Source organism: Clytia hemisphaerica, unplaced genomic scaffold, assembly GCF_902728285.1.
Source record: "Clytia hemisphaerica strain Z4C2 unplaced genomic scaffold, Clytia hemisphaerica genome assembly, whole genome shotgun sequence".
Taxonomy (NCBI): Eukaryota; Metazoa; Cnidaria; class Hydrozoa; order Leptothecata; family Clytiidae; genus Clytia; species Clytia hemisphaerica.
Window position 1 is genome coordinate 118082 of NW_027103392.1, and position 22846 is coordinate 140927.

Genomic DNA, 22846 nt, shown 5'->3' on the forward strand with positions numbered 1-22846 from the left:
AAGTCATCTACCCTCACGACATTGGTCTCAGGTTATCCTCATCTTTTTAGGCCCAGGCCATCCTCATGACTTTAGACTACACAACCTAGTCTGAATCGCAGACCTCTACAAAACTCCAGGTAGTATAAGGAGCACGAATCCGTTAGTGGATGCCAGCAGCCTAACTACACCCCTGTCTCACAGCCCGGTGAAACCTTTCCCCACCGGGGATAAAAATTTATATTGAAATCTCAATATTATAAGGTCATATCAGTGGGGCCCGAAATTCTAGGGTATTTTCCCCACCAGGGACGAACTTTTTGCCAAATTTTCCAGTGGGGCTGGTATCCCAGCGGGTATGTGACAAGGGGGGTGCTATAGACTCGACCCGAGGGTACGGTACCTAGGCAAGTAAGGTACGGTATGTTCCACCATATTGAGCGTGCTTATTTTGGGACCTCCGGAAGTTGGGAAGGGTTGGAAAAATCAGCAACTAAAGTCTTAGTCTCTCACTAAGGGTCGGTAAAATAGGAAAATTTCAACTTTTCATTCCTTGAAAGAACGAAATTTGGTCAAAAAAGGGTTGCCCAAATGGGACGTAAAAATACTAAAATACTAAATAAAAAATCCTCAAACCTTTCATAATATCTTCTCGCCCCTTATCATCTCGCACAGGGTCCGAGAAGGTCCAAAGTTGACCTGCCTACCTCTCTAGTCTAACTTTTGGAACTTAACTGTACAGTGGGTTAACTGTCTTAACTGGCTCGGTTCAATATGTCAGACATGAGTCTCCAAATCTCACTTGAAGTTGTACCACTTGTTTGTACCATAATTTCTTATTTTAGTAGGCTAGACGTGCAAACCCTAAATCAATTGGTTTCGGGAAAAGAGCGAACTAAGGTTTTTGAAGTCTTCTTTTTTTTTCAGTCCACCATATTCATATTCAATTTTTAGGATTGCGCAAATCTGTTGTTTGTTATTGTTATTTTTTGAGGAGAGGACACAGAAGAGGCGTACGGGCGGAGTGGTCGGTGGTTATGCGCCCGACGGTTAAGCTCTCCGCTGTGTTGCTTTGTTGTGGTTCTCCATCGTTTCCTTCCACGTGCTGGACTCACAACACTACAGTGGGCAAAAATCCACCAGACTCTAACAAAATGGCGACAGACTGACTAAAACTTGGCTATCTTTTTCTCATTTTTACTTTCAAAATACCGCTTGAATGCAGCGGAAAATGGAACCAGGCTCAACAACATGAAAAATGTAAGTTTAGTTCTTATGTCTAAATTACCATCACCCCAATATATATATTCAGTCAAGTTTATAATATATACCGAAAAGATCAAGACTTTGAGTTTGGGTTAAAAAGGGACAGTCAGGCAGTCACCTTTAAAGCCATAGCTACATGAAACTGTTGCAGTCAGACCATTTCTTTTTGGTGGTGGATTTAGAGGTCTATCAAACCAATTATCATACAAACGGTCGTTGCTTCTTCTTTTTAAGGCGAAAGACATATCTGGACTTATTTCGTACTTCTTTCCAGTCTCTTGTTCGTAGTTTTTCTGACTTTCTGATTCTTTGTGAGTTATTTTCTATGTTTTCTGACTGACTGACTGAATAACTTACCAAAAGATAGCCACCGGTGGGATTCGAACCCCCTGCTAAATGCAAAGTTCCGAAAAGATAGATACCCAATGCGCCTTAGCCACCACTGGCACTGCGCCACGGATTCATGCCAGGAAAGTGTTTCTGACGTCTATTTATATTGTAAAAACTACAGACAGTATAGACCTAACTCTTCATTCAAAAATTACGGGAAACGCATGTTTGGACTTTGTACCCTATCAGTGTAACTGGAACCTCGATATTCCAGGATTAGAAAAAGCTATACCTGTTATCTTTTTTCTTTAAAGAATCAACCAGCCATCAACATCGATAAATTACACATATTTTCCTCAGAAACTTTTAAAATTATCTGCCATTATAATTTTCTTGAAGCCGTTCTGAAATTAACCAATCAGGTTAGGTATCGGAATTCCTATGGCAGTTCTTTCCGAGACTTGTCAAATAGCTAAGTCAGCAAAAAAACTGTCATCGTTTGTTTTTTATTTAACCATATATTTAAATTTGCACTCAATAATACTTCAATAAATAATTTGATAATATTCAAGATACTATTTGTATCTCTCAGGAAATAAACACTTACAGAACAACATAGTTTATCATTTGAAATACCCCCGTGTTTGGACCATTCTATGGTCGTGGACGCAAAATAGGGCGGAAACTAAGTAGCACCCTCAGTGCAAGATTGCCGCCTCATTTTTATTCGCCCGCGCGAAAACGCGAGCTAATCATTTTTTTCTCGCGCGCGCAAGGGGAAAAGGAAAGTGATCGATATTCTTTGAAGGAAAAACGTCAGAGACAAACCCAAAGACCAAAAGATGTATTTTGTTGTTGAGAATAGATCCTGTGATTCGGAACGCTGAAAAACTCTAATTTTGATCTCCCTTAAAGTAAAGAGGTTGCGAGATTTCGGTAAGCGAGGCAAAAATCGCTAAAAAACTGGTAAAATCGTAATCCTCAAAAATCGAAGTTCCAGCCTCACTGCCTATGGCTATGCTGCACGCAAGCATTTAACCCAAAGTCCCGCAAAGCCAAAATCTTTCAAATTCAATATTTGAATACTGTAGAGCAGTAAAAAATACCACTTTTCTATTTTTCCTTTTTTTTGCAAAAGTTCTAGGAATGAAAATAAAGGGATGATGATAATTGAACTATCCATTGATGATCTGCGGCACTATCGTAAAGCTAGAATCGCTTCGCGTACTCTTCGCTTGAGAATAGAAAATGATTGACAGATTCAAGTTGTTGGAATGTTTACAAGGCTCTTGACAGAAAATCGTTTGTTTTATTGTCAATGATGACAGTGCGGTTATTAATTTTGTTAGATCTGATAAATTGATGTTTGTAAGTGCACTTTATAGTTTTGATTCCCATTGAAGAATCATATTCTGGTTTTTCATGTTATTAGATGCTGTTTTAAAGCTTTAGAGCTAGCCTGACAGACCAGACTATATTAAGAGAAAATCACAAAAGAGTACTTTTTTCGAGCTCCAACCCTAACCCTAACTGACAGTTAGTCACACTAGGAAATTAGCTTTCAGAAAAAACAACATCAGTCATCTACAGGATACATTTCAACAACAAGGATGAGAGTTGTCTGAATCAAGTTCGCAAGACAATAATATTAATTTAAAACTTGAAAGTTGGAAACAAAATAAAACGTGCAACAGCCAAATTCAACCAACCAAAATTAGTCATTAAATTCCCGAGACAGTGCTTTGATTTTTAAGGCCTTGTTTATACGCTAAAATAAAAACAATTCCGCACATGTAAATGGGTCATTGTTTGAGATCTGGCAAAATTTCCGGGAGATAGCCTATCCGGCGGTGCGCGGATCTAGGTGGGTTCCGCCTCCCCCGTAGATCTTTTCCTTGGGAAGTTGATCTTCAAATTAGTTTTCAAGGTTGGCTTGGCTCAAACTTTTTCATCTATGGCTCAAATTTTAGGCAATTTCTCAAAGTTTTTGAAAATGTTAATTTCATTAAAAAGCGCCGGGTTATTTTTTCACGAATCCCTTTAGAAGTTTTGCGGCGCATTTTTTTGCTTGAGAGTCAAGTAAACGATATAGCGCTTTCGCAGCATAAATCTTTGATACGCATTTTGGCTGGACGCTAGTGTGACTAACTGACTGATAATAACCAAATTCCTAGCCAATCTGATACGTAACCAAATTCCTAGCCAATCTGATACGTAACCAGACCCAAACCACACCCAACCCTACCAGGTCGCCTGCAGGTCCTGACACTATTCCTGCATGCTGAATACTTACTTATCTTTTACAAAACTAAACCAAATACCTATCACCTATCAAAAGTCTTTAGCTCAATTATGAATGTGGGAGAACATGCGAGGAAAGCAAGCACAAAATTGAGCTGAGGATTCCCAATGGTGATATAAATAAAGCAGTATAAAGGGGGAGGGGGTAGGGATGTTAAAACAATCTCAAGAAAGGGAAAGAGAATTTCTTGTAGAAAGGGGGAAGTTTTTTTCTCAATCTTTTATGCCTATAGAAAAGATTACGTCAAAAAAAAGTTTTGCGCAAACAAAAAAAACTTTTCAACCGTTGTACGTCAATTTCGACCAATGGAATTGCTTCATTTTTCAACTGACCATGACCTTACAAAAGGTCAAAAAGTTTTTGCTCATTTCGCGCGAAAGTGGAGATTAGCCTTAACGCGTTAGCAAAGTTCCAGACCCGATCAATTAAACTGGTTGAAGTTGTGAACCAATAGAACTAATTGAAATCCATCAAACGATTAAAGTTCAAGTAAAAAATTAATCTAACTCTAAGATTTTTTTTAAATGTGAATGTTTGATCAAGTTTGATCAATGGGTTGCAGTTCGATCAGTTCACATTTTTCCTGTACCCTTTAAACACCAGCCGAAACTAGGCTAGTCTTACCTCTTTTATCTTTTCCTTTACAACAATACAATGCTGACAAGTTGACATAACACGTGTGTACATGTGCATTGACAAGTAATCCCTGAGAGAAGTTTATATTGAAATCTGCAACAAAAAACGAAAGTTGTCTCTTCTACTGATTGCTTCCTAGCGTTCATTTGCAGCTGTTTATCAAATTTCCACCAATGAGATTGCCGCATTTCAAACGGCCCTTCTTTTTGGCACCCGTGGCCTCTCAGTGCCTTGCACGACAGGCGGCTGTAAAATCCCAGCCTTTATATATTTGTTTCAATCCATGATCTGTGGCTTAAGTTTTTTCTCATCTTCAATTTACTGAAGAAAGCAGGAATTTGATGTGAGAGTTAGATTGTCAACAAAGTGCCGTAAAAAATAATTGAATAAAAGAAGAACTTAAAATCTTAAATATTTTCATTTTGAAGAATAGGTGCAAAAAAGTTAAACATAGAAAAGTTTTATTTTTCATTGCTTTAATCGAAGTGGGGAATTTGGAAAATTCTTTATGTTTAGTTTTTTGCACAAACCCCTGTAACTATGCACCCCATTGCTAAGATGTTGGCTTGAAATCGAAAATGAAACCACTCAAAACGAAAGTAAAATTGGCCCGCACTCGAAATACTGTAATCTTGATATACGAGTTTAAGTTTATACTGACCAGAGGTGGTTCTGCTGGGGCATACCGTGAAATTGGCTAACTTGCGTCAGTAGAGGGAAACATGCATACCCCTCAAATGAATGACCTGGCTGGTCATTAAGTTACAAAGTTAAATCAAAACAAACCTGATTTCATTTGAGTTCATGCCATCTTGAAATTTATGATTTTCCATGATTTTTTAATAACCAGCCACCCTGGTTTATTTACCCGCAATTCTATCAGCAAGTAACTTGCCAATAATACTTGTGTGGTAAATATGAGATTCTAAAATGGTAGAGTAGAGCTTAAAGTGGAGCTGCGCATTTCTTGCACTTTTATTTGTCTTGAAATTTTGCTGCTTTGGTTGGTCAGGCATTTGATGGCTATGCAAGTTTCCCGACTTCTCGGTAGTATTCCTCCACGAGGCCGCCCGGGCGAAACTTATTCCGGATAGACAAATATCCAGTTACAATAAACAGTAAGTCTAGGAACTGTCAAAATGGCGATTGCATGTGTGTGCCGCAATAAAGTTTTTGCAAGTCAATACAAGGATATAAATCATCAAACTAATCAAACTTTTTACTCTTTTTGCTTCAAAAATTGTTCGATTAGGTTTGATAATTTTTTTTACTTGGGTAGGGGGGGGCTATAGACTAGGGGATAGTGACCCCCTTCCAAACTATGATGCTCATTCCCCTCACAAGGCATGGGTCAACCTCGGCAAAGATACATTCACTTTCCAAGTGATTCATAGCACCAAGAATTTAAGGTTGATAACCGCTACACTACCATGCCTTTTCATTACAGAGTCTTCTGTTAAATTAAGCTCAGTCAATGTTTGAGTGGTTCAATTATCAATTATTTTTTTATTTTGTCCAGTTTTGATAACCAGGTAGGTCCATAAAAGTATCACTTGTTAGTTTTTTAATGGAAGATAACTTTAAAATATTGATATACAGCCTTGGTCCTTAACTAATTGAGCACTCTTATGGCATTGATTTACCACACTGTTATTTTTTAATTACTATACATATGATTAGTAGGTAAGCACCGAATTCAGAGTGATACTTTTTAGTTTTTTTTAATGGAGCTGTTAATTATTGATTTTGGTTCAATAGTTTTTGAGTAATAAGTTTTTAAAGTAAAATGTCATTCTTCAAAATTAACAAAAATGGTTGAAAAAGGGCTGATGAGATCAACAACGAGAAGGAGATTGAACTGCAATAGACATGTCTTAATAATGATTATTATATACCCGTAGGCAAAAACAGCCATTGAATAATTCCTGATATACCACAGTATTATACCACAGTAGAATTTTTTTTTTCAAACTTTTTTTCGAAACTTGATTTTTTGTCACTTTTATTTTGTTGCTATTAAAGAGAGACAATAAAAGAGTTCAATTGTGAATTTCGTGAACAATTGAATGACTTAAGTCATTAAAAAGCAGTTAAAAAGAAAAAAAACATTGGAATGTTCGATTTGTGTAAGAGTTTTGTGTGAATCTCTTTACAAAATAGAAACTTATAACTTGTTTTCGTCTTTGGGCATATAATAAAACATATATTCAATAGGTTTACGTTGGTTATTGGATTTATCAACCCTCGGTGATGAATATTCAACTCGGCTTCGCCTTGTTGAATATTACATCACCTCGGGTTAATAAATCTCAATAACCAACTTTTACCTATTGAATATCTGCTTATTATATACTGCCACATTTTTTACTTTTTTATGAAGAAAATACTCACAAGGCTATAAACAAAAATTTATTTTTAAGGAAAAGCATTATTAACTGAAGACAAATGGATAGACAAGCCCACACTCTCTGGTCCTATTCGTAATACAAGGTATTTTGACAAAAAGATGGAGAATTTTACATACTTGCCTCTTTCCAATAACATTTCTTTTCATAAAATTATACCAAATAACAATTTAAACTGACAATTCAACATTCAAATACCTTCTGGTTGGTATCTTTTAATACTCAATAAACAGCTAATTACATCATAAAAATGCGTATATGCTTGATTGAAACAAAAGAAGGAAGAGGAGAAAACGAATTGAACAAATTTTAATCACCCTTTTTTGACATATTTTTGCTCTTTTTGAAAAGTGATTTTTGACTTTAAGTGGTCATAACTTTTGAACCGATGGTCCAAATGTAAAAAGTAATACATCAAAATTTAAGTTAGACCCTCTGCAATTTTAATAAAGCAAGGTAAACCTTACAGATTGATAGTTCTAAAACGTTGCCAAAAAGTTTTTTTTTTGAACCATCCGGTAATGACTCCAAAAAATAGTGGTATGATTACCTGATAGTAAACCAATGTCCGTTCCCCACTAATTTATAAGTTTAAATTCATGAAACAGAAGAACCTTTTTTTAGCTGTGACCAGTTTGACTATTAAAAAATTTCTATTAATTTTTTTGAAATCGATTTTAGAACCTATGATTGTGGACTTGGAGAATGGCACTCGGTAAAGGAAGAGGAAAAGTTGCATATGCTGACATCAAGAAAGATGATCATTCCATGGCTGGTCCAAGGAATAATGGCTCTTTCACTCCAAGTACTACTGAGCAGGCAATGGATGAATACCTCAGAAATATAAACATGTATCGTAAACCAGTTGCTAAAGATGGTTCTTGTTTGTTTCGCGTTGTAGCTGAACAGGTAAAAAGTGTTTAAGATTTTTTAAGTCAACGGCACATATTATTGTTTTCATACGGAATTAATTGGAAAATATTATTTTCATTTTTTTAGGTCTTCTTCACACAATTTTTACACAAAAAAGTTCGAACAGACTGCATTTCTTACATGAATGTCCACAGAAAGATTTTTGAATCTGTAAGTTTAATCCTTTCAATTTTAAATCCATTTTATCATGAATATTTGAATAAATTCTGATAAGAATACTTACCTAACCCAATAAAACTTGGCTGCACAAAAATTGAAAGGTGCGCAAATATGCAACCAATATAAATATCTCGAAATCTCATTTCAATCTTTTTTAGAAACGAGTCCTCTAACTAATCAGGTTAAATAATGTCCCTGGGTTGTAAGATCTGTTAAAATAAGACCTAACAGTCATAAAATTTCATATATTTTTTACCCTCTTTTACCTATATTTTATCATTAATGAACACTTCAAAAATATCCCAGAAAATTACAGGGTGTATGAAAATTAAAGGGTGTATGAGTATCCCAACTTATGAGGTGCTTGTAAATAAAAAGGCATATAAACTAGACGGTAAAAATAAGAAGCACGTATTAAAAAGATGTACAAAATACAATGTAGCTTATTTTGATAAATTTTCATTTTTAGTTCATTGAAGGCTCATTTGAGCATCACCTGTTCAATCTTAGAAATCTTAAGGTAAGGTGAAGAATTATGATTATTATCCATATAGCGGTCATTAAGTAAGCCATTAAAGATTCGAATGGCGGGCAGTATTGAAAAGTTCTATGACTCAAATAGTCATACCTGCGCTGAGAAAACTAAGACGTCGTGCTTCAGAGAAAGCTTTGATAATTGTCTAGAGATATCACTACCACTATCTTTAGTCTCATTCCCTTGCAACAAATGATTTCTTTATCTGTAAGCTCTGTTCTCTATTAGTTTGCTATGTTCTATGTCAGGCTTTGCTTGTCAGCCCTTTTGAAATTGATTTTATCAGGGCTTTATATTACGAAGCCAAGATGAAAGCTTTGTTAATTGTCTAGAGATAACACTACCACTATCTTTAGTCTCATTCCCTTGCAACAAATGATTTCTTATCTGTAAGCTCTGTTCTCTATTAGTTTGCTATGTTTTATTCGAGGCTTTTCTTGTTTGCTCTTTTGAAATTGATTTCATCAGGGCTTTATATTACGAAGCCAAGATGAAAGCTTTGTTAATTGTCTAGAGATAACACTACCGCTATCTTTAGTCTCATTCCCTTGCAACAAATGATTTCTTATCTGTAAGCTCTGTTCTCTATTAGTTTGCTATGTTTTATTCGAGGCTTTTCTTGTCTGCTCTTTTGAAATTGATTTCATCAGGGCTTTATATTACGAAGCCAAGATGAAAGCTTTGTTAATTGTCTAGAGATAACACTACCGCTATCTTTAGTCTCATTCCCTTGCAACAAATGATTTCTTATCTGTAAGCTCTGTTCTCTATTAGTTTGCTATGTTTTATTCGAGGCTTTTCTTGTCTGCTCTTTTGAAATTGATTTCATCAGGGCTTTATATTACGAAGCCAAGATGAAAGCTTTGTTAATTGTCTAGAGATAACACTACCACTATCTTTAGTCTCATTCCCTTGCAACAAATGATTTCTTATCTGTAAGCTCTGTTCTCTATTAGTTTGCTATGTTCTATGTCAGGCTTTTCTTGTCTGCCCTTTTGAAATTGATTTTATCAGGGCTTTATATTACCAAGCCAAGATGAAAGCTTTGTTAATTGTCTAGAGATAACACTTCCACTATCTTTAGTCTCATTCCCTTGCAACAAAAGATTTTTCTAAGAATTTTTCTGAAGTATTACAAAGCCAATTTTTTTATCTGTAATCTCTGCTCTCTATTTCTTTGCTAACCATCAGTTCGATCGTTGGCGCAAAAAGATGAATTATATTTAAAAATAGCGCGTCAAATCAGGTCAAATGTGCAACTTTGAGACTTATTATTGTTACTACACGGAATTTCTTTTAGAGCTACATTGTCTTTCAAACATATTAAATAATGATATCTTCTTTTACTTTCTTAGGAATGGGGTGGTCACTCAGAAATATCGGCACTTTCACTTCTCTATAAGTAAGTGCCAATTCTACGAATTTGACGATACTTTAAAGCTAGAAAAGGCTACCAAAATTACCTTCGTTCCATGCAATTTTTACTTACTGTTCACCTAATTTAAAATACATTCTGTGTCAATGACCCATTCTTAAAGTATACGCTGCATTTGAATATGGCCATGAAAAGTAGTATAAACAAATGTCCAGCTCCGCCAGAGGAGGCTTTTGAGGTTTATCACGTCATAATTCTTGTGATCCCAACTGTACTTTTCTAATAGATATGACTTCATTGTATATCAAATTGCAAATCCAACTCCACAGGATGTTACAAAAAATGGTTTCGACAAAAAGGTGTTTATAGTGTTATATTAAATGAAAACAATGAAATTTTTATCAGAACTGGGTTATCCAAGGTTTACCTGGACTTATATTTTCTAGTTGGTAAATTTCAGTATTTTTTCAAATTGACTGGAATGATTTATTTATAAATGTACTGATTACATGACAATCTAAATGAATTTACAGTAAAAACTTAATTTCTTTTTTTTTCAGATTCATCTCTGCTACCTGAATAACAACCATTATGATTGTGTTTACCCAATCTCTTTTAAATCGAGTGCTGCTATTGCACAATGTAAGTTATATCTCTTTTCAATTGTAATGCACTGCTGAATGCAATCAATAGAAGTAAAGTGGACTTGTATAAAGGAGGTTTCCAGGGGAAAATATCCTTCAATCCAAACTGAATTTTTTAAACCCAGCTTTTGAATACTCATTTTAGAAATTGAATTTGGACAGGGCAAAGTATGAGTCGCGGAACTCCTTGGTCCAGACTTTCTGGTACAGGACCAAAAAAATTGAGCTACCTCTAAAATTCTATACTTCTTAGCCATTGTGTATGAGATTTTACTTGGGAATGTATTTGCTGAAGTTGATAAACGTGAAATGGAAGCTGATTGTACTGCTATATCTGAAGCTGAAGAAAGCCAAGACCCCTCTGCATGGACTGAAGTAAAAACTAAACAAAATAAAGGTCAGTCAAACAGCATTTAGCACTTGTTCGTTGTATTTTTATTATGTCTTAATTTTTGCAGATCTCTTTTCCCATAAAACAATCACTTTCTGACATCAAAAAGTAAAACTCAATTTTGAAATTATTACAAAAAATTATCTCAAGAAGAAGCAAGGGTTAGGAAAATATGTAAACTAAGTTGAATTTGGTGTACATTATTAGCTAAAGTTCATCAAGCATGCCAAAAATATCTGTCCTAGAAAAATTTCTAACTCTTTTTTAGTTGGTTCTTATAGCATGATTTACAGGAACAAAAACATAAAGCTGAAAATTTCTCCAAACTTTCTCTATACCAGCGGTCGAGGTAGTGAATTTTGTCACTTCGCGAGGTAGTGAATTGTGTCACTTCGCAGGGCACCCCTTAGATCAGAGCAAATTTTTTATATTATGCCCCTAATAGGGTGTAGAATTGACGAAAAAAATTAGCAATTCGAATCTCCTGCAGTTTTTGAGTGAATAGAATTTTTAGTTAATCGATAGAACTTATCGAGGGTCCCTTTACTAACGGTTTTTCGAAATCTGAAAATCAAATATCTGAGGCAACCAACGGATTCAGCGTGAAAATTAGATAAAGAAAATGGGGTTATTTGTTAAGTTTCGACCACCTGGTGCCGAGAAATGGCATTTCTAAGGCGAAAAATCGACGTTTTGGCGTTTTCCGATGACGTCAGCATTTTTCTGGGAGCATTTTTAGAAAAAATCATTCTCAAAGCTGGATAGCCCTGAATTAGTAGTATGGTATGGTTTGTCAGTTTTCGATGTCTAGATCTCGAGATATTTTGGTTTAAATATTGAAAATCATCGATATTTTTTGCTGATTCAGTTTTTCAGCATAAAAATTAAATATCTCAAGATCGGAACATCGAAAGTTAACAAACCATACCATTTTCGGATACTATTCAGTGCTATCCATCTCTGGGAATAATTTTTTCTGAAAATGCTCTCATAAAAATGCTGACGTCATTGCCAATTTTTTTGTCAATTCTACACCCTATTAGGAGCATACTATCAAAAATTTGCCCTGATCTAAGGGGTGCCCTACGAAAACCATTTTTAAGGCCTTTTCTGAATCTCGGACGCTGGTCTATACTATGCTTATGACTTAATGATCCCACTGAATGAAATTCTGTTTTCGACGATTTTTCTTTCAGAGTCAAATTTTGAAAATATTATTTATTTTCAGGCAACATCATGTATGTCATTTAAAAGAGATTTTTAAATTGGTATAGCCAATTTAGCCACCTGAAGATAATTAAGTTGGAGTCAATTTTTGATCAATATATAGCCAAGCCAAACTTGATCAAAAAGTGATGTTCCACCAAACTAAGGTCAGCAAGATGAGCCATCAGCATTATATAAGAAAGTTACAAACATCATCAACTGAGCTATTTTTCAAAAAAGGAATTAGCTTTTTTAATATACCGTTTTTGTAATGAAATTTTTAGGAAAAATGGTCGATGGTAAACAATCGGACAATCCTTGGGAAAATTTGATTTCGGTCATTCCCGAATCAAACAAAAATCCACGAGTTATGCGTTCCTTGACGGCTTCTTTGGACCCTTCAGTATACCGAAACATTGAGCTAGATGTATGGGAAAACACTCGTTCTGAACAACAAAAATTTGATCAAGTCGTTGCCGCTGCACATCAGTTCAAGCCAGGGGATGTCTGTATAGCCACTATCCGTGAATCGAAAGATCACAGTAAACAAGTGATTGTTCGAGTTCAGAAAGTGGGAGAGAAGTGTATCGTTGTTCCCGAGGATAAGGATGTCCAATATTATGTTCATTTAGACGATCTCCAACCGATGGTGAACGGAGAGCACGACTACCGATCGCTACCCGGCTACTATAATAAATACGAAAATGAACAAGAATTTCAATCGCAAAAGAGACGGAAATATCGTAAAGGTCGTGAAGAGGAACGTAAAGTAAATGAATTTCAAAACAATCAGCAAAATAGGTCACGTGGTTCTGCACCAGTTGAAAAAGACACTAACAGAGGAGGAGGTCGTAAAAATAACCAACGTAAAGAAAAATCAGTTTCGCCAACCAAAAATCAACAGCGAGAGAATACTGTGCCTAAGAAAACAGAAAAGACTGAAAATGAACTGGCACCTGTAGTCAACGGTAGTGCAACGACTGAAGAATCTGTAACCAAAGTCGCCAAACCTGCGGAAACAGCCGCCGCTTTTTGGGGCCGTATGCGGAGTAATCCTGCACAAGAACAACCACCCAACGATGTCACCACACCCACTACCAAAACAACTGACGAATTAATTAAGAAAAATAATTTAACCCCAACAAATGCTAACAGTGATAAACTTGAAAGCTCCGAACCCACTGACAGGGCACCTGATCCCATACAGATAGTCAAAAATAAGAAAAAAACTAACACTGCTCCAATAGCTGATGCATCAAAACAAGACACTGCTCAAATAGATATTAGAAATAATCAGAAATCACCTGAAACTACCACTGCAAACAGTCAACCCGTGTCATCACCTCCTAAAGACATTAAAAAACTTAGTCTCACTTCCCAAGCTAGTGCTAAAGTCAAGAAAGTTCGAGAAAATATTTTGATGAGTAGTGCTAAAATTGAAAGTGGTTCCATTACATCTCCTTCTAAAAGCGAATTAAAAGCTTCCCCAGTGAAAGAGGAGGTTCCTAAGAAAGTCACTGGGGAAGATTCTATCGGTGTTACCATGGCAAAAGAGATAAAACAAGAGGCTCCCTCGCCAATAATACAAAAGAGAGATGAGATTGAATTAGAAAAGCCACCAACTGTATCTCCCCCTACAATTCACAAGCACACTGACTCCACTAGTGGTTGTTTAGAAACAAAAGTAGAACAACTTGACTTGAATAAGAACACACAACCCAATATTATAGTGAGTCCGGAATCACAGCGAAGCAGCGTCGAAATGAGCGAAAATCGTCCTACGAGACCGCCCAAACTTGGTAAAGTCAAAAAGAAAGTTAGCTTCGGATCGACAACTGAGATAATTGAGACAATACATAATATACCTTCACTTATCCCACAACCAGATGAAATCCAACAAATGAGCCCGCAACAAGCGCCTATCCCACCACAAAAACAAACGCCCGTCATACCCAGTGGCGGGGGCGCTGGTGGTGAGCGTGGTAAAATTCACATCCCTCGTGATCATATCGAGAAACATATGAACTACCAACAGCAACAACAACAACAAAGCCATAATCAGATAAACATGGAACTTCATCATCCAACACAACAAAATTATCAACCAACAACAACCGGCATCAACCAACAACAACAGCACATGACGCCTGAATCTCTACAACAACAATACATTAGAATACTGCAATCACAACAACAATCACCTTTTGTCTCCCATAATACTGCTTCAAATAACATTCAAACCTTCTATCACCCAGCTGCAACACAAGCCAATTTCTACCCCGTCATCTATCGACAAGGGAATAATGTTGATATGCGAACCACACATCTTCAATTGTCTCAAGATCCAGAGGCTAAAGATCTACCCGAAGGTATACTTAGATTCTTCCCTTCTTTTTGTATTATGTCCTATATCCCGGTGTGACTTCTAAGGGGCTAGAGAGGAATCTTCAACCTTTCTCAAGCAAGAAAAAGTGAACTTATTTGCAATGCATTTAAAATGACGGATTGAATCTAACACTTTCTTTGTTTTTGCTCGACGTATTTTTCAAAATCTGGCGCTGGACTTAACTTCAATATAGCGTTGGTGTGAAAACCACATGGGTCACGCGTCTTGGATGGGAAATAAGTGGCATCGGAAAAAATAAGTAAAATTAATGCCCTCCACGTCCTTAGTCTTCAGTTTCATGCTGACATTTTTGCTTGGTAATTGCTCGCACTGAAAGCAAGAATTTATTGATTTTTCTTTATTCTTGTTTTAGACCCTCAAGTTGTGCAGTACTTTTACAACCTTGGTGTACAGGTTAGTTGGACCTTTTAAGCTCCACACAGCTTGGATGAAATGCTTTCAGATCTAGCCATACTTAAATGAGTTAGTAATGCTGAAAATCGAATTATGTTGTAATTTAGTTTTCCAGAATCTTTATCCAAGTTGTTACCCTCTTTTTGAAAAACCTGCAAAATATTTATTGCTACTATATTAATTAAACTCTATTTTTCACTAGTACTGTATGATGATGGGCCCTCAGAATTTCCATCAACAAGTGAACCAAGCAGGAATTCTACCTTTGCCAGTGGCTAATACTCCAATGCAACAAGTACCTGTCCATCAACTGGTTCTCAATAATTCTAGCGAAAATTCCGTGAGTTTTTCTCCATAATCCTTTTCAGTATAAGTGTTGAAAGTTAGCCTGGACTGAGTAAATACATCATTACCTTTCTGCAACTTTTACTTGCGTTGTAAAGTCGAAATACATGATGGTAAAGAAATTAATCAAATTATGATTTTGATGGCTTATCCTCGTCCCCTTTCTCTTTAGCGAAACACAACGAACGAGTTATACGTGGCTAATTCACCTCAACAACAAACGGAAACAAGTTTGATGGACATGCAACAACACCATCCTGTTGCACCGCCCTCACAAGCGCAACAAATTGTTACACCTGCTTCTCTCCAGACACGCCTTCAACATCATCAACAGCCTCAACAAGCTGCGACAAATCTCGCGACCGGTTTCCAGCACCAACATCAACCACGCCACCCACGACCTAATCTTTCCGATTACGAAACGCCCCCACGCCATCGTAGAGGCCTGATTTCGCCTCATACTGGCGCCCTCTCCCAGCACAATGTCGGTCTCATTAATTCAAATTTGCACCATCGGTCCAACAACCAAAGACACATCTCACAACGTCACAATTTTAACGGTGGGCGTGGTATTATTGGTCAAGGTCCTAAGCCAATGCGTATTGATCATATACGACCTTCGAATAATTTTTGATGAGATTTTTCCGTCGCTTTAGAATTTTGTTTGTTGTTTTCTGTTTTGTTATAGATTTTTTTCATTTTTTATCATTTTAGAATTGAGTGCTTACAAGTTTGGTTGACGAGACCAACATTTTTTAAGCATGAATATCTTCCTTCCTTTTGTTGATTTTTATGAGAGAGGAATTTTCAATTCTTCTATCATTTTTTACAAACATTTAGAAAAAGAAATATGTTTTTTAATATTCATAATTCCTTGCATTTTTACTCTAGAATTTTATTTTTCTCATTACAATAAATTACAATTTCTCAAACACCTTCATCTAGGACTCGAGATAAGATTCTGACATAGTTCACTCAGAATACACGCTTTTTTTTATAAGAATAACTTCTATAAGAATATCAGGGTGAGATTTCAGAGTTAGAACCTATTGTTTAGAACAATAGAAAAATAAGAATAATGCTCACCCTCAGCCAAAGTACACTATTCTTATAATAGAAAAAGCGTGTAGATGATTATAATTTTGACTTTGTAATTCATTGTACCTTCTTTTCAGCTCGATAAAAAAAAGAAATAATGTCACATGATAAATTAATTTTGGATAAAGTTTTGAGCAAAGAGATGCAACATTTAGTTTACCTATTATCGTCGCCGAAACTCCCTCTCCAAAGGGCAGAATCATATTATAAAGTATCACGTCAACGAAATATGTCTCATGCAAAAGCTATTGGAAAATGTAACCTCGAAACTCTTTTTAGCATCTTGACAAAGTCTGTAATGTTACCAGAGCTTGACTTGAATGGAAATTTTAAAAAAGCACCAGTATTTTTATCGTTATCTTCACCATTGAAGCAAAACATTATCTTGTTTGCACGGAGGTTTAAATATGACTTTGATTATGATTTATGGAAAGAGTTTTTACAACAAAACTTTGCATTTTTGGATACTTGGTGTAAAGTTATACTCAAGGATGAAATTCACCCAGATTCAACTTTTTGCTGTCTCTCTAATCAAACTCTAACTGACTTACGAGAATGGCACGGTCTGAAGTGTCCTAATGTCCAACAATTTCACAAGACAGAAAAGGGTCGGCGAAAAAGTGACGTATCCCCACCGCCCAAAAAACGCCAAAGGTGTCAAAGTCCGGATGACTTCTTCATAGATGACGACATCGATGAAAATGAAATGATATCTGTTTGCGAGAAAACTGAAATGGAATTGAACTTATCCAAATTGTCAGGAACTGAAAATCAACGAAATAAGACGATCGAAAACGAGGCTGTAACAGACAACACACCGTTATTATTGGATCTAATATTTCACTAATTGAACGTATTGCGCATGACTTTCCATCTGAAACATCAGTAGAGATTAAACAACTTCTAGTAGATTGCCCTCTTCAATGTTTTGGTCAGCTTCTCGAAAAAGTAGAAATTGGCCAATGGGATATGAACCTTATTTTATTATTGATCAAATCATTTGTGGCAGACGACTCGCTGTCCTTTGAGAAGATGAAACTTTTTATATCACGAAGTGTCACATCCAAATTGAATGACCAAAAAGGTCTAGTATCTAGAGAATTATACCAAGTCGTTTTAGATATTTTTGGTATATGTAAACGTGTTTCTGTTATTGCTATCGTCGGTGAAAGCCTGCTATTTGAAGATTACCGCAATATCCATACAGATGTGATCAGTAAATTATTTTCAGATAATATTCTAAACTCAGACGATATCAACACAATCCTTGAATATGGACTTACTCGTAAAAATCTTTCCCATTGGAACGAAGAATTTCTAACAACATTGGATGTTCTCATTGCAACGAAGGCTAACTTGACCGATAATGTTAAAATGTTGTTGGTGTCTAACATAGTGACAGTTGCTGACCGATTTAAGAAATCTTTAAAACTCATGAAATTGGTGATAAGCTTTGCACAGAGTCACCAGAAAGATTTTTGTAATCAATTTAAGGACTCTATGAAAATTGTTATTGATAAAAATGAGACTTTTTTGAAAAAGAAAGCTTTGAAACTTCTTTGAATTGAAATTCTCACAGTCTTTCCGCGTCTTATTCATGTTTTGGATATTAATTTTACTCCTTTCGTGTGGATTCCCACCTTCAGCTCCGGGTGCATGCTATACTCTCCCTGACACTGAATTTAGCTTTGTGTCATCTACTTTTATCTCGCTTTGTTTTAATACATTATCTTCAGAAACAAGTGCTTTCAATGAACTACTGATGCTCTTCTTGAAATCTTTTACTTTTTTTCAGCACAAAAAATAAAAACAGTTGAATAAAAAAAAATACAATGAAAGTCTTAATCACAGGAGCGTCAGGTTTACTTGGAAGAGCAATCAAGAAAGAATTGGAAGCTGTCAATGGATGGAAAATTCTGGGTCTTGGTTTTACACGACTCAATGGTGGACTGAAGAAAGTTGATCTGACTGATTCTGATGAGCTAGAAAAAGTTATGAACGATTTTCAACCAGATGTCGTGGTTCACTCAGCGGCCGAAAGACGTCCTGACGTGGTCGGGAACAAAGAGACTGAAACAGTCGCTCTCAACATCAAAGCTACTGAGCATATTGCAAAACTAGCTTCGAAACTGGGTAGCTTTCTCATCTACATCAGTACTGATTACGTCTTTGATGGTTCAGCTCCTCCATACACGCCTAATAGTAAACCAAACCCTTTGAATCGTTATGGACAGACCAAGTTTGAAGGTGAAAAAGTTACGGCATCGAATTGTGAACGCCATGCTATCTTAAGAGTACCTATCCTATATGGTGAAGTTGAAAGGGTTAATGAAAGTGCTGTTACCGGTATGGATTTTAATTTAATGTGTTAACGAGGTTAATCAGATGGTTTGAGATTGACATGTAGATTCCTTCTATTCTCCTGAGCAAAACCTCAAAATATCATTGCCTATATTTTCCAAAGACGAGGTATTTAGATTACAAGTTTTTTAGTAAGAAAACAATAGAATTTCAACGTTAAAACTGTGCAAGAACCCGTTTTCAGTAATTTCAAACTGTGATATCTCGACTTTGGAGAGTAGTTGGACAAATATACTTATATTTTACTTGGAGCACAAAAGGTTTCTGCAGACCAAATATCTCAAATCATCTGATTATCCCTTTACTGAGGATTGAAACGTTTCCAAAATTTGTATAACTTCTCTTCATTTTCCCGCTCGACATTTTTTCGACTAGACTTCAAAAGTTTTTTCTCGAAACAACAGGACCAAACACTGTTTATTTAAGTCTCGATCTTGCTACTTTCGTAGTCGAAGAGTTTATGTTGAAGGGAAATGAACATTTCTTTTAAGGGCTGCTTGTTAATCTGAAGGATACAAGTACTCCATCCAAGATTTCTAATTACGAATTGCGATACCCAACGTTTACTGAAGACGTTGCAGTTGTTTGTCGTCAAATGATTCAGCATTCCCAAACTGCCCCTACATTCAAAGGGATTTTCCACTGGCAAGGTAATGAGCAACTCACCAAATATCAAATGGTTAAAATCATGTCCAAAGTATTCAATCTATCTATGGATCATTTGGAACCTGTAAACGGACCCACATCGAGTAGCACGCCTCGACCTTATCATTGTCAACTCGATTGTTCTGGTCTTGAAAAACTGAATATTGGTGCAAGAACTTCATTTGAAGGTGCCATCAAAAGAGTTTTGCAGAAATTTGTTTGATCGTGTAAGTTGATCATTTTTTCATGTTTTATACTTTTTTTTTATCAATTTTGGATTTAATTTTCTTTGTATTTGAATATAATCGGGACACTATCAGCTACGTAACCTTTACATCGTTTTTGTCGCTTTTTTCAAAATATTTATAAGTTTCATTTCGTGATATTTGTGCGACAAAGATTCTCGATAAGAAGACAATATTTGGGAGGGGTAGATTTAACTGAAGTGCAGAATGTATGGTTAGTTTTGAATTATGTGGTATTTTCTTTTTGTTTGTTTCAATGTTAAAGTAACTTAGTGAGTAGGTTGGGGTAATCAAAAAACGCGAAGTTTAAGTAATTTACTTCAACCAAAGGTAATTCACATTTGAAGGTAGGCGCCTAAAGCGAAGCGTAATCTAATGATCCACTTCCTATGGCAAACTATTTTAAGAGAAAACGTGTTTTTTTCATCAACCAAAATAAGACAAGCCACTTCCCTACATTTTTATTATAAATCTATTTCCAGAAGCCTTAATTTGTTTCGTGTTTCTTGAAAATTGTACAAAATTGGTCGTATATGAAACCATCTTAAAAACCGTAAACAAACCGATTAAATCTAATCCGCCGCAAGAACAATACTAGATAGTTCCGATTTACTACCTTTTAGACCGTTACAAAACCAACTGAATTATATAAGGTTAATGAGAAAGTTACCACATTTATAAATGATGAACGATAAAATCGATCAACACCGTTTATTGCAGGAAAGTGTTAAAACCCTCAGCTTATCCACCCACTTTGAATTGCGTGTACAAGGAAATAATACATAAACATAAACATCTAGTTATTATCTATCACGTCTGTTTCTAAAAGTAGGAAATTAAAATGGTTCAGGTCAGGCAAATTCGAAAAACTCCCCTTTAGTCTAATTAAATGGTTGCCTAGTTCGAAGGCGCGGTATCAGTGAATTTTTGGAAGTAAAAGTGATGTAAAAGATTTGAATTCTCTGCTTTATGCATTATTTTTTGTTTACACGTTGTCAAGGGATGCAGTCTAATTTTTTGCGGTATTTTGGAAGGTTGACAGGACAAAAAACTATGTGCAGACATGAATCAGGCATGGAAGAGTTTTGTTATTTAAGGTATTTCAAAATGACGATAGAGCAAATATCACATTTCTATTATTTTATCTAGCTAATCATTAGCGACTTTTAAGAAAAAACCTTCTATTACCTATCAAAAACACAGATGTAAAAGTAGAAATATGTGATGTTTTCTTTTTTTGTTGTTACGTACGCAATGATGCAAAGCACACAAAATACATCTACTGAAAAACATGTTTTGATATTCTCTGTTTTTCAGGACACCCTGTAGATCATAGTTGGACTATAATTTCGAGCCTCTGATACAGAGGGGAAAACGTTAGATTTTACAAAAATATTTTTTTACTATCTGCTCAAATAGTGATTGCACTCAAGGTAAATGACCTACCATACAAAAAACTTTTTCCAAAAAAGAACTATACGTTCGGCCCTTAAGGGTATATTTTCCAAACTTACCAAAGTGCACTGTAAGGGTCAAAATCAGCAGAGATAAGAAAAATTGCACTCAAAGGGTGTAAAATTTTGAAAATCTGACCATATTTTGCCTGAAATTGGTAAAAAATTCTCAAGAAAATGCATCGTAAGGACTTTTGCAACATTTTCTCTGCACTGTAAGGGTCCGATTTCAAAGGCATAATTTTGGACCGCACGTTTGGTTGTTTTTGAATCAAGTGCCCGAAGGACTAGAGGGGAAACTTTAACCCTTGTCAGACAAAAGAAATTAAAGCTACTTATTTTCCAAAACGCGCATAGAACGCGCCGTAATCATGACGACGGATTGTATCTAGCGGTTCCTTTGTTTTGGAGGACTACATTTTTTGAAATCTAGCGATAGATTATGGGAAATAAGTGGTTTCATTTCGCATCCAGGAGTCTCGCCTCTATCCCTTCGGGCTTTGAAACTCAATGAACCCCCCCCCCCCCCCGCCTGGATCCCTGGTAACTTAAAGCATTATTTAAAAAATATACTACATCCTAATGCTTGAAAATAAAGTCAATTCAGAAACATCTTTTCTTTTCAAACAAAACGGTAGTGTTAGCTTTTTGAAGCTAAATTTAGAAAATAAAGTTGACAACTTGGTTAAATTTGTTTTAAATCACTTGATCAAACGAGCCCGATTGAGGTTGCAACAGGAAATCTAAGCACACAATAAAAATACTTAAAATGGAATTTGTTGGGAAAGAAATGCCGCTCTCTAGAATATCTCGAAATTTAAACAAGAATTGTCGACATTTCACCACAATGATATTATCTTTGTCTTATTTGTGTGATGTTTTGGGGCATTATACCACTTGAGGTGATAGCACCGGAAAAAGCGGTAGGCGTACTGCGCGTGGAACATTTTGAAGTGTAATTTTCTTTCATCGGTCTTACACAACGGTCTTCTCTAAAAAAACATGTTTGTTTTGATTTGTTCAATTGATCATTTTGTACTCAAAACGCTTTGGTTGACCATCATGAAATTGAATGAGGTTTTTAAGTGAAGTAAATTTCCTGTGTAATATATTAGACGTTGATCCAAGTGAATAACTCTGATATTTGGTAAAAATTGCCTCTATGTTTTCTTTTTAAACTGCCAACGTGCAAACTTGATTGTATGAACTCAACCACCCTTTCGGGCGTTGAGAATAAAATTTCGTTGCCTAATTTGCCGAATAATGCAATACTAGTAGTATACTAGTAGTATTAATAATCTTGACACAGACATGTTTTGTAATTTAAAAGTCAATACATAATTTTTCAAAAAAAGTCTTTGATTGTCGAGTGTGTCAATCAAAAAAGTCGAAAATTTGAATTACATGATTAAAATCTCTTGACGGGACCTGAAAATCTGTTCGATTTATGATTTTTCGGATTATAGGGGTTCGAATTAAAGGAGTTTTCTTGTAAGGTTTTCAAGGTAAATTCTGAGGGGACCACAGAATCTGTTCGAATTATAGGAGTTCGAATTACATGAGTTCAATTGTATGTTAAAATATTTGTTTGTGAAACCAGAAACGAAATTAACCGTCCCTCTCTGAAGGGAGAGATTATGAATGTATAACACTGTATTGTATTGACCATTTTAACCCCACGATATTAAATATAATAGATCTGTGACATACAGTACGTCCAAAATAAAACGGACAAAT

General features: G+C 35.7%; 2 protein-coding genes across 3 annotated transcripts; both read left to right on the plus strand.

The window, feature by feature from the left end:
* Nucleotides 1-1056: 1056 nt before the first annotated feature.
* On the plus strand, nt 1057-16176 carry LOC136824851 (uncharacterized). 2 transcript variants are annotated; one of them, XM_067080825.1, is made up of 12 exons: nt 1057-1239; nt 7600-7827; nt 7918-8001; nt 8480-8530; nt 9901-9947; nt 10207-10279; nt 10481-10562; nt 10818-10961; nt 12446-14530; nt 14921-14961; nt 15164-15301; nt 15479-16176. In XM_067080825.1, the coding sequence occupies exons 2-12, from the start codon at nt 7624-7626 to the stop codon at nt 15938-15940; spliced, it is 3411 nt and encodes a 1136-aa protein (XP_066936926.1). In that variant the 5' UTR covers nt 1057-1239; nt 7600-7623; the 3' UTR covers nt 15941-16176. The 2 variants fall into 2 exon arrangements, with proteins under 2 accessions (XP_066936926.1, XP_066936927.1); XM_067080826.1 differs by lacking the exon at nt 1057-1239 and adding an exon at nt 6930-7003.
* Nucleotides 16177-18197: 2021 nt separating this feature from the next.
* Nucleotides 18198-19744, plus strand: LOC136824853 (methionine adenosyltransferase 2 subunit beta-like). Its single transcript, XM_067080827.1, has 2 exons — nt 18198-18750; nt 19257-19744. Exons 1-2 carry the CDS (start codon nt 18237-18239, stop codon nt 19631-19633), a joined length of 891 nt encoding a protein of 296 aa, XP_066936928.1. The 5' UTR covers nt 18198-18236; the 3' UTR covers nt 19634-19744.
* Nucleotides 19745-22846: the final 3102 nt, after the last annotated feature.